This window comes from Ursus arctos, unplaced genomic scaffold (genome assembly GCF_023065955.2).
Source record: "Ursus arctos isolate Adak ecotype North America unplaced genomic scaffold, UrsArc2.0 scaffold_4, whole genome shotgun sequence".
NCBI classification, from domain to species: Eukaryota; Metazoa; Chordata; class Mammalia; order Carnivora; family Ursidae; genus Ursus; species Ursus arctos.
The window spans coordinates 24,384,936-24,397,122 of NW_026623056.1; the positions used below are offsets into that span (position 1 = coordinate 24,384,936).

The window sequence follows — 12,187 nt, forward strand, 5'->3', positions numbered from 1 at the left end:
GTAATAATATTAAGTGAAGAGAGACTACATAAAAGTATACAGTACCATTTCAAATTTAATTGAAAAATGATGAGGCACAAACAAAAAAGACTGGAAGATAAATGTATCAGATAAAATACTAACGACATTTGCCTTGGGTGATGGAATCATCGTGATTCTTCTTTTACATCTGTGTTGAGCACATTCTATTTTATTCTTTTAAGATTTATTTCTTTATTTGAGAGAGAGAGAGAGAGAGTGCACGTGTATGCAAACACGCAAGAGGCAGGGGAGGGACAGAGAGAGAGGGAGAGAGAAATCCCAAGCAGACTAGCCACTGAGCAGGGAGCCTCACCAGAGGCTCAACCCCAGGACCCTGAGATCATGACCTGAGCCTAAATTGAGAGCTGACCGCTTAACCAACTGAGCTACCCAGGCGCCCCTGTATTACGCACTTTAATCACCAAATATGTTTCACTTTAAACATCTGAAAAATAAATATGTATGTTTTAAAAGCCCTTTTCTAACTTCTTCACAGATATCTAGAATACCAGTAGGAAAGCTCTAAATTTTATATTCTCTCTAGCAAAAAAAAAAAAAAAAATCACGTGGGGGACCTGACCACTTTAAACACTATCTGTTCAGGTCAATTAAACTATTATTTATTGACCATCAGATTGGACATTCTGTTTATCCATTTATATTTTTTGTTGAGACCACTCAATCCCCATTTATCTCACTCACTTTTTTCTGTCACACCAGCCACTTCCTCTCCGTCAGCTGTGTTTCACGTAGAGCTAACTCTGACCCCAACTCCAGACGTGGACATGTGGCTAAGAGTTTGGTATCCTTCTGCTGCACTAATAAGTTTGAAAAGGGAAATGATCAGGGCGCCTGGGTGGCTCAGTCAGTTAAGCATCTGCCTTCAGCTCAGGTTTTGATCCCAGGGTCCCGGGCTCGAGCCCCACATTGGGCTCCCTGCTCAGAGCCTGCTTCTCCCTCTCCCTCTGCTGCTCCCCCTGCTTGTGCTCTCTCTCTCTCAAAGAAATAAAATCTTAAAAAAAAAAAAAAGGGGGGGGGGAGATGATCTAATCAGAGCCAGGTAGAAAACAAGATGAGTATTTTGCTGAGACTATTAAAAGAAGGGCAATTTTTTTCCCCACTGGTACAATACCTGAGGCTATGTAATGTCCTCAGTTACCAGAGGGCCCCATGTAAAGCTTGAAACTAAAACCATTATGGCCCAATGACCACAGGTCAATTACTTCAAAGTAGGGAATCCTCTACCAGGATGAAAGCAAAAATCAATTGATGCTGGATGAAGGACAGAAGCAAATACCTTCTACAACCTACCATCCTGAAGACCTGATTCTACAAAATCAAGCCAAGGTAACTTAGGGGAGGGCAGGAAACTGCCCTCTGAAGCCAACTTCAGATAAAAGACTGAGATAGGCGCCATGCAGAGGACGAACAGGAATGTGAAGTAAAGCACCGCTCCCACTCTTCTAAGCCCAGACACAAAGGGACTGTCCAAGACGAAGTAGAATGAGGACAAGAGGTAACCTTCTCTACCCCTACTAGAAGCTCAGCACTGAGTGACAAGCCAAGGAGGCCACCGCAGGGAGAGGAGTGAGAGCACGAGAAAAGACCACTTCCATAATGCAGGCACACACCAATGGCTGATCTGATTCCAGCACCTGCGCCCTTGTTTCCTTCTATGTCCAAAAGATCAGAGAGCTGTGACTTTTGTAAAAAACAGACCTGGAGGTTTGGTCTCTCACAAGCTTAAAATGAGTCCAAAGTATAAAGTAGCTGCTGAAGTAACATGGTCTTGGGCTTATTTAGCAGTTGTTGACGTGGTCACGGTAGAGGTGGTAGTGGTGGTGGTAGTGGTGGTGGTGGCAGTAGCAGTAATAGGAGTAATAGTAGTGGTGGTGGTAATGGTAGAGTAGAGTAGAAGTTTTGGAGTCCAGCTGCCTAGGTTCCAGATTTGTCTTTGCTGCTTCTTAGCTTCCAGACTTGGACAAATTATATAATTTCTGAGTGCTTTCTTTTGCAAAATTGGCATTGACCACTCAAGAGTTCGCAAAGAAGATAAAAATTCCTGTAAGATGTGCACAAACATCTTCAGTTCTCCTTATCTGAAACATGTTAAGTAATTTCAGTGTTGCGTATAAGATACAGACATGAAATAAGACATGTCCCTGCTAATAACAATTCACAAACGTTTGGGGGAGAAGGATAAACACATGACTCTACTCTAAAACCTAGTGAAAATTGCCAATATAGGCATTCAAATCTACTCCAGACAAGGAAGTGATAAAGTGTGACCCAGGGACTCCCCAATGGCTTTAAGGAAGGGAATCAGATTTGCGATGGGTTCTGGGGCATGGGCAGGACACAGATGGCCAAGTATCAAGGTGGAGACATGTCCCTGGCAGAGAATGTCCATAATGTATTCTGGGAAAACAAGCAGACCACATTTGGGTAAGCAGAGAAAATGGCATGTAAGCAATTGCTTGTTGAAATTGGCTAAAGGAAAAACCTACACAGGGTGGCTTGGTCTCCAAGCTAAAGATCCAAGTTGAAAGACAACAAAGTTTCAGGTAAAGGTGGGCCATAAAAATCAACCTTATTTTCCATTAAAAAGTAAGTAAAAGTAACCACTTATCTAGCCAAACTCATTTCTCGAATACTTTCGTTTTTGAACTGGCCTCAAAACAATGATCCCATAGTATCATCTCTACTGATTCTGAGACTCGAGCACCAGAGTTTCAAAATCCTCCATCCATGGCTCCAAGATGCTAATAGATTCTGGAAATGCTAAAATCTTACAGTCTCAGCCAGAGCTCTGTGTGTGCAACCACCAAAATCAGAAAGTGTCTTAGCCTGAGGGACATATTTCTCTGGAAAGTAGGCAACACACTGGGCCTCCTCTCTGTTCTGATTTCTGAAGCGGCATCTAGGGCATAGCTGTGCTCGTTGTCCAGAAGAGCAGCCTTAGGCTGAGGACAGAGTTGAGGAGGCAGTGTTCTGAGCCGCCTTCCATCTCTCCCCAGTCTGTGGTTTCAGACAACTCACCGAGGTTTACGTGACAGGCATCCAGAAATAGCAATAGACCATGGAGGTAGGTGATCCCACTCTGGCTAGTCTTCACAAAGCTTTAAAATAGTGGCAAAATGGGGCGCCTGGGTGGCACAGTGGTTAAGCGTCTGCCTTCGGCTCAGGGCGTGATCCCGGCGTTATGGGATCGAGCCCCACATCAGGCTCCTCTGCTATGAGCCTGCTTCTTCCTCTCCCACTCCCCCTGCTTGTGTTCCCTCTATCGCTGGCTGTCTCTATCTCTGTCGAATAAATAAAATCTTTAAAAAAAAAAAAATAGTGACAAAGACTTGAAAATGGCACCCGGGAATGAATCTCCTCTGGACACACCACCAATGTACCAATGCTTTGGAAGGTCAAGTTCCTGTGCTCTATGTCTTCTGTAGGCCTGTGGACCCTATAGGGTTCAGCACTGGTTAATCATTTACCAATGGATTTACTCTTTCTCCATAACTAATTCACATAACAACTGCTATAAATTTCCAGTTCCCACTTGATATCTCCAGAGACATTCTCCTTTCCTTGACTAAAAACTCATACTGCTTTGAAAAAAATCAAGTGTCACTCATTTTTCTTAAGACATTTCATAGTGATTTTATCCACCAGTTTTAAAACTTTTGAAATCATATCCTTGTGTGTGTTGGAGAGGACCTCACGAAACCACCTGCATTGGTCCCTGGTTCAAACTACTAAGGTTTTACTATTTCCACCTTATAAATGAGACAAAGCAAAAGAGATGTGGCCGTGATTTGCTTTAAGGGTATAAGAATGAATAATGGCAGAACCAACACAGCGATGCTGGTCTCCACTCTCCTAATGTTGTGTTTCTTTCAATTACACCCCACCCTTTTGGCCACCATTAACAACTAAAACAGTGCATCCAGAATTTAGCAAGAGTGAGAGGCGGTAAAACCAGGGTCCCTGCATGGCTCAGTCAGTTAAGTGACTGACTCTTGATTTCAGCTCAGGTCAGGATCTTGGGGTCATGGGATCGGCCTGCATTGAGCTGGCACTCAGCATGGAGTTAGATTGAGATTCTCTCCTTCTCCCTCTGCCCATTCCCACCTAAAATAAATAAATAAATCTTAAAAAAAAAAAAAAAAGAGGCAGTAAACTCTTATTTTTAAACTGGGGTCTTAAGCCATAGCCTTCCATGTACTTAGCCAAATGAACCTGGTCATGTTACTTAACCTCTCTACACCTCAGTTCCTACATGTGCAGAAGAGAGAGATAATTCCTCTTAGGGTTTCTGAGAGAATTAAATACATTACTATATGTAAAGTTCCTAGTCCTACTGTCGCCGTTTCCGCTCCCCACCTGTTCCTATTTTTCCCGGTGGGATTCAGCGCTTGTGCCATCTTCTCCCACTGTACAGACTGGGAACCATAAAAACATCCTTAGTCCTACTAACCCCTTTCACCCCTTCTCTCTTGGCCCACAGTCTATGGATTATGAAGTCTTTTCAGTTCTAATTTCTAAGTATCGTTCAAATCCCTTCTCTACTCAGCGTCCTCTATGACAAGGCTGCAGTTGCATACTGAATCTCTCCTTTATATACTCCCCAACTTGATTCTGGTCCAGTTTTTTTCATGGACCAGTGTTTGGGAATCACTGGAAAGGAAAAAATGTGCACTCCTGACAGTGTCATAAAGTCCTTCCCGTTCAGGCCCTCACCTACCTCTCCAGGGAAATTAAATGCCATCTCTACCCTTGACTGTGCTGCTCCTTGTTCTGTGCCCCCACAGCTCTGTGTGCATGAGCCCCTCAGTGGCATCCGTTTTATCACAATTTCACTGTGTTTGCACCCCTGGCTCCCCTACTTGTAGGGCCAGCTACATGGCCACGTGTCTGTGTAATCCCCCAGGGCCCTGCTCTCAAAAGGGCCCTGAACTTGGTTCAATGTTCCACCAGAGCCATCCTGAAATTCTTAATAATTGTTGAACAAGGAGCAACTCATTTTCATTTTGCACTAGGCCCCACAAATTATGTACTCAGGCCTGCCCGCTCGACTGTGAACTCCTTAAAAACAAAAGCTTTTTGCTATTCACTCAAAACCCTCCTTGGTTAGCATAGAGAAATCCTGGCACAGAGTAAGCATTTGGTAAATATTTGTTGAGTTTATACATGAACGGATGAAAGGATAGCATAAAGTATCTCATAGAAAAATAGTGTAGTATGGCTAATTAACTCCGAAGAATAAGCTTTGTTTATGCTTGGGGGAAAAGGAGTCAATTGATAAATTCACAAAATGACTGGCCATTCCAAATAAATAACACAAAATTTCCTAAGTCTGTTTTTTGATAATTCAAACTGTTTCTCCCTTTAAGCCCTGCTGCCTCCCTATTCTTCTCAGAATGCAAAACTACAGGTTAATGGAGCTTGGAATTACGCTATCAAATATGCCCTGACTGTTTGCGCCAAGCACTATGCTCAGTTCTGGGAATGGGGGAAAGGAAAGGGGGGGGCCATAGAAAGGTGAACAAAGCAGGGTCCCTGTCCTCAAGAAGCAATTAAATCTTACTCCTCAAGAGTTTATATCAGAGATGAGTTGACTTCATGGGAGTTCTGCAGCAATGAATCAAGAATAAAGACACTAGACTTGGCCAGTGGCCCAGCTTCCTGAACATTTCAACTGACAAAATGTCTCAGTCTGAACACAATTCCCCCACTATGAGATCTGTGGGTTCACTAGTTAACATTGGCAACCGACTCGGAGGTGCTCACGGAGCATAATAAGTAAGTGGCTATTGAGGTGGGGGGAGGTGCTTTCGCTTCCTGGTGTTAGAGAAGAAAAGACAACATCAGCTACGAAAGGGAGCCAAATAATTGGTGAGGACAGATGTCCCTTGCTCATGCTGAAGGCACGATGGGGCTTCCAATGCGGCAAAGACCACACACCACCCTGCCGTCTTATTACTTATTACGCGCTCATTGCAGCACTAACTTCTTACTGTTCTCGGAAACGACATGGAAGTTCAAAGAGAGATTCTCTTGCTTTTCCCGATTCAACAGGTTTGACTCACCCAGTCTACGAGTTGATAAAACAGGAGTGATAACATTAAGAGAGTCTAGTCAAAAAACCGTAAGTGCCAATAAACATATAGAGATGTGCTCAATTTCACATCAAGGAAATGCAGAAATAAAGTATCATTTTCACATAGCAGGTAAGCCCACGTTAAAAAGATTGGTAATGTCAACATTGACCAGTACGGTAGAGAAAGCAAGTATTCTCAAAAAGATTGCTAGTCAGGGTGTAAATCGGTACAAGCACAATCTTCTGAAGGCAATTAAGCATTATGTCTCAATCAAAATTTAGAACACACATCCCCTTTTATGCATCAATGCTATTTTTAGGACTTTATCCTACGGAAATAATCCGACAAATATGTGAAATTACATGTACAAAGTTGTCCATCACAGCCAACAAATTTTGAATTAACCTAAGCGTGCAACATGAGAGATTTGCTTCATATAGCATAGTTCATCGAAATATAATTTAAATGTTAAAATAGTTACGCGGAGCTACAATTCTCAAAAGAAAAATATAGCCATGATATAATTTTAGATGAAATGAAAAGGACAGCTTAAAAAATATATAGATGGAATGACTCCATTTTTGGTTTAAAAAAGCATGTTTGTGAATATGTGTATGCAAGCTTTTTAGAATAAATTATGATTGCTTTTATTGAGTTTTGGCATGATGCATAGGACAAATACATGAATGATATCCAAATACAACACGCTTACTGTACTGAGGCATGTGTTGGGGGAAAAGGGAAGTCTTAAAGAAGTAATGTTCAGTGGCATCCTGGTAAATATTTAACAATTGGCCTTCAGGTGGGGCAAGACGTAAGTCCTATGTAGCATTTACTGATTTCTGTAGCATAAATATTCCCAACATTATTCATTTCAGGCTACTGAATATGGAGTTGAAAGAGATGAAAGTAGTGCACCATTATGTAGTATTTCCATGATACAGGTACACAGATGTAAGTAAACACAACAGTAGGAAGAATATTAAAATGCAGTAAAAAAATTAGAAAGTTTTGTATATTAGATGAGTTAGAGGAATTTTGTGTATTCACCTTTTATAAGTCTTTAGAAGGAGGGTCAACAATACTAATCATGTCTGAGTGGAATATTTATGAATCACGTTTATTTCATTTTTTAGATTTTTATATGTCATTTCAATATTTTATAGTAATATTATCTTTATAATCAGAAAAATCAAGGTTTTTTTTTTCCTTTTTTATTCGCTAGAAACTAGGAAAGAAAAAAAATCAGGAATATTACTTTTAAAAACAAGTCTCACTAGAATAAAACCCTTCCCTGAAAGGAGTATGATTTCATTAGGGTGTAATGAAGGGTACGGAGAGCAATGTTCTAAACAACGAAACCACAATGTTAATCATCGACCACTTTGTTAAGTCATGGTATAAGGAAATGGGCACTTAGTATTTCTAAGGTATTTCAAAACATAACTATGTATCCACAGAATTCAAAGGAATTTGAGACCCAGACGGTCTGACACTCTCCCACTACAAATGAGGAAACTTAGTTCCAAGCAGAGTTGAGGTTTTCCCAAAGTAAGCACTACAAGGCTGGGTATAAAGTAGCTCAGCTCCTCCCCGTTTATAAATGATCTCTACAGCTTGTGAATAAAAGTATACCGTCCTTACTTATGGTTATTTAATGAGAAGAGATGACCTCACTTTGGGGTTAGTAGTCATTCAATTGGTTAATTTCTGAAGCCCTGACTCTCCTATTTTTGTTTAGATAATAGCAACTTACACTCACCTAGAATTGTGTATTTCTCAAAACACTTCCCCATAGATTATTTCCGCTGACCCTCATAAGAGCCCTGTGAGACAGGTAGAGTAGGAAGGACCACTCCTATTGGACAGATTTGGAAACAGGGTAAAGCAGCAAGTGACTAGCCCAAGGCCAGTGAGAGCCAGGCCTCTGGTCCACCTGCAGCACTGGCTAGGAATCAGTCTGCTCTTTGAGGCTATGAGGCAGTCATCCGGGTAAACCTGCTCTGATGGTTATTTTCTCCCCTTTTCTTCCTTGTCCTTCGAAGAAATTCTTTCTTCTCTTGACTCCTGTCTCGTTTTGCACTTAAGAATATTACTTTCATATCACCTAGAGTTGCTTTTTAGTTCTTCTTTCTTCTATGCTAGAATGGAAGACAGTCCAGGCATCTTTAGGCCTGGGAATATTCCTGTTCTTCATCTGACATAAGGGCTAAACCCTAGAATGTTGTTTTTTCTTGAAATTTGAAGTCATTTCTACCATTGGAGGAGTGTCTTCTGCAAAGATCCAAACGGTGTGTATTATAAAGCAAGAAACTACAAACACTTTGATGTGACACATTTCTAGACAATTTTTTTGGCTTTCTAAGAGGGATTAAAATTCAAGTCAGAGGAGACAGACTTATTCAGGAAATACAAGTCTATAAATTATATATACCAAAACAGATCCTGGGGAATCTAAGATCAGATGTTCTCCTAAGCTTTGTTATCTTAAAGGAGGAAGTGTGCTCTGTTAAGAGTACAATGTCCTGGGTAAGAACTGAAAAAGATATCACTGGGCTATGTTTAGGTCCAGAGACAAAAGGGGTGCCCACTTAATTAATGTGGTGCCTCAGCTCCTGGACTTATTGGCTGATGCCACCTTAGACAAGTAAATTCTCAGTGCATCAATTTCTTCATGTTTAATGTGGGAATCATAGCATGTGTCTCACAAAGTGTAGTAAAAACCAAATTAGCGAGTGGCCAGGAAAATACTTGGTCAATTAAAACGCGCTATAAAAATATGCGGCATATCTTAAAGATACCTTGATAGTTTTTGTGAGATCTTCCCATTCACAACACCATGGATGGACCTAGAAGGTATTATGCTAAGTGAAGTCAGACGAAGACAAATACAATATGATTTCACTCATATGTGAAATCTAAAAAATAAAATAAAACAAACGAACAAAAACAGGCTCATAAACACAGAGAACAAACCAGTGGTTGCCAGAGGGGAGGGCACTGAGGGAATGGGCAAAACAGATGAAGAGGACAAAGCAGTGCAACCTTCCAGTTATAAAAGCAAAAAGTTACAAGGATGAAAAGCACAGCATAGGGAATATAGTCACTAATACTGTAATCACGTTGTCTGGTGACAGATGGTAACCACACTTACTGTGGTGAGCATTTCATAAAGTAGAGAATTGTCAAATCACTATACTGTACACCTGAAACTAACATGACATTGTATGTCAATTGTACTCCATCAAAACCAAATAAATTAAAAGAGATCTTCCGAATTTTGGAAGTTTACAGCTCTGGGGAGGGGGGCATGGGGAATGGAGTCGTGAGTTACAAAGGGACAGAGTCAGACACAGCAACAGGCAGGTGGCCAGGTTTCTCCAAGCAGAACAAGACGGAGAGCTCAAGACTGCATACTAATGGCCTCACCTCCTCCGAGACCGCTGGCCAAACGACTCCTGGCCAGAAAACACAGAGCCCCTTTTCCTTACCAAAGGCCCTCTCCGAGCTGGGCTTGCAGCTGCACCCAGCATGGAGTGGACAGCCTGACACACTGGGCGTTGCGTTGTGAAGACGAACCCAACAAAATCGCCATGTGCTGCAGCGCGTGGGTTAGAGAGGGACTGTCGTTTCCCCAGCACCAGGAATGTCTGCTAGCAAGTGGATGACTCTTCATGACTATTGAGTGGCAAATTGTCAAAGAGCAGAAATGAGTGTATGAGAAAAGAGTGGGTGTGTTTCCATCTGAGGATGTGAGGGAGGAGCCCCTGCCCTCTGGAGAAGAGCATTCCAGATGAGGGTCAAATTTTCAACTTAATATAGAGACTAATAGAACATTGACTCTCCAAAGAAAACACTTTGGAGAAATAAGGACGATAGCCAACATAGCATTAGAAACTCCTTTCTAGTGATGTTTGCGTGGGGCCTAAAGATAATTGCCATTTGGCAGTCCAATCTCAAAGAAGTAAGGAGATGGTTAAGAAGTCCATTTGGGTGCCTTTTATTCCCTTATAATTTTTTGAGCTTTGATAGCAGAAGGGATCTATTCTTGAAGGTCCAAAAAATGTTGTTGCTATAGGAACAGGTAAGCAGATTAAACTTGAAAGACCAGTTCAGGAACAAAGAATTTAATAGTCAGGGCTAAAGCAATTAACCAAGAAAAAATTTAAATAAATATCTTTTGGGTTTGTTATTTCTATATTAATTCCAGGAAGATAAAATGCTATTACAAAACGGGAGTATCGCATTTTAATTACACCATTACCGGCATAAAAGACCATACTTACACAATTAGCAAAAAGGCCTTATTAACCAAAAGTACACATTTCTAACTCTCTCTTGATTACATTGTAATTCAGAAATACAGCTTTAAATTCAGCAAGAACATAAGACTCATCTCTGATTTTCCTGTAGTTCCCCAGAGGAAAGCACATCTGAAACAAAAGAGACAGTGAACTACAGAAAGTTGTCTGTAACCAATCTCCATAACTAGAGACCTACAAGCACAATTTGAGATGTAAACAGAAAAGTGTGTAGGCTGATAATTGTTAATATTTTGTTTTCCCCGTCCAACATTCTTTGTGCACACAGAAATGTGAGAAGAGAAGACAATCAGAGACTCAGCTGCACTCCTACCTCACCGTGGCGGTTCGTCTTCTTCCTATCAAGGAATACACTGCTCCCAACATTAGGGGTGAGCTGAAATTATTAAAGTTCTGAACAGAACTTACGAGCCTCGTGAGGCTCAAAAATGCATCCAAAAGTGGCATTGTGCTTCTCTCCCTTCTTGACAAAATGAATACAATGTTTTCATTGTAGCAAATTTCTGCTGTCAGAGATTACATTTATGGGACAGAGAGATTTCTTGGACACTATCTTTTCTCACATAATACCAGAGTCAAATTGCAGAGAAGCATGTGAGTGTATCTGAGAGCGTGCTTGTGCATGCGCGTGTGCGTGCGCGCGTGTGTGTGTATGTGTGTGTGTGTGTGTGTGTGTGTGTGTGGCAGGGGGACAGTACTGGAGGCTGGGGAATGGGAATGGGAAGAGGGGAATGTGGCTAGAATCTTACCATCTCATTCTCTTCTCCTTCATTGAGCAGAGTGTGCTGGCCCTTCTCAAAGTGGTCCCCCATGAAAAAGTGATTCCACGCCTCCTCCCTGGCCTTCCTGAGCCGGAGTCTCCGGGACCAACTTGCCGAGCCACCGCAGCTCACCAGCTGACGGAAAGAGTTAATGATCCTCCAGGTTAAGACTCCTTCTGGAGCACACACCTACTCTCAGCAAATGACAATACTTAGCAAACCGAACTCCTCCCACGAGTCACCCTCTGCTCCGAGGAATTTCTGCCTTGCTTACTGCATTGTCTCAGAGCAGCTGTCCCCAAACAGGCTGCTCCCATGCCGGTCTTTTTGTGCCCAACTTCCAGGGAAAGAACTCATCGCCTGCCCAGTGCCTGCCAGCATAAGACATCTGACTGCAAGTCCAACAGGACAATGCAGAGCCGGCAGGGCCTTTCCAAGGAGTGGGGGAGCGGGCTCAAGAACTCCCAGGTCACTGCTTTATTCACAGAGGCTAAGGAATTGGGGGTGGGGAGGGCTAACAGAGCTGCAGATTTTATTTGATTAATGAAAGCCCCAATCCACCAGCTTTTAATAGTATCCTCATTCATTTTGCTTACAAAAGGTACAAGTTACTGACTAATCCTCTTCCAAAGTTATTTGTGACCACATTTCTTTGCGTATGCAAAAAGCATTCTACTTAATGTGTATGTGGAATTAAGTTTACTTTTACAAAAAACAGAGAGAGAGAACAAAGGTGTGATCACACTATTTTATGGGGTCTCCTTTCACTAAAGTGTTGGTGGTTAAACTCTTAAGGAGGTCTGGAAACCAAATATTCAAGGGACTTCATGGCAAGACTCATTTTTTAATTTATCCACACATCCATACAATATGCATTATCTGAGCAAAGGGACTACACATGTAAATCAAGTCATATCTCTACCCTCAGACTGATGTAGGCATTCCAACATGCAAATAAATACAATAGAAGGCATTTTGTTATTATGAA

General features: G+C 41.7%; 1 protein-coding gene across 1 annotated transcript in view; it reads right to left on the bottom strand.

Moving 5' to 3' along the window:
- The window catches only part of ATP13A4 (ATPase 13A4), a 124,208-nt gene extending 112,852 nt beyond the window's left edge, over positions 1-11,356 (bottom strand). Inside the window, exon 1 of the mRNA XM_044384756.3 lies at positions 11,188-11,356. Within this exon, the coding sequence (XP_044240691.2) occupies positions 11,188-11,250 (63 nt within the window). The 5' untranslated portion in view covers positions 11,251-11,356. The remainder of the gene's footprint in view (positions 1-11,187) is intronic.
- Between the last annotated feature and the right edge of the window lie 831 nt (positions 11,357-12,187).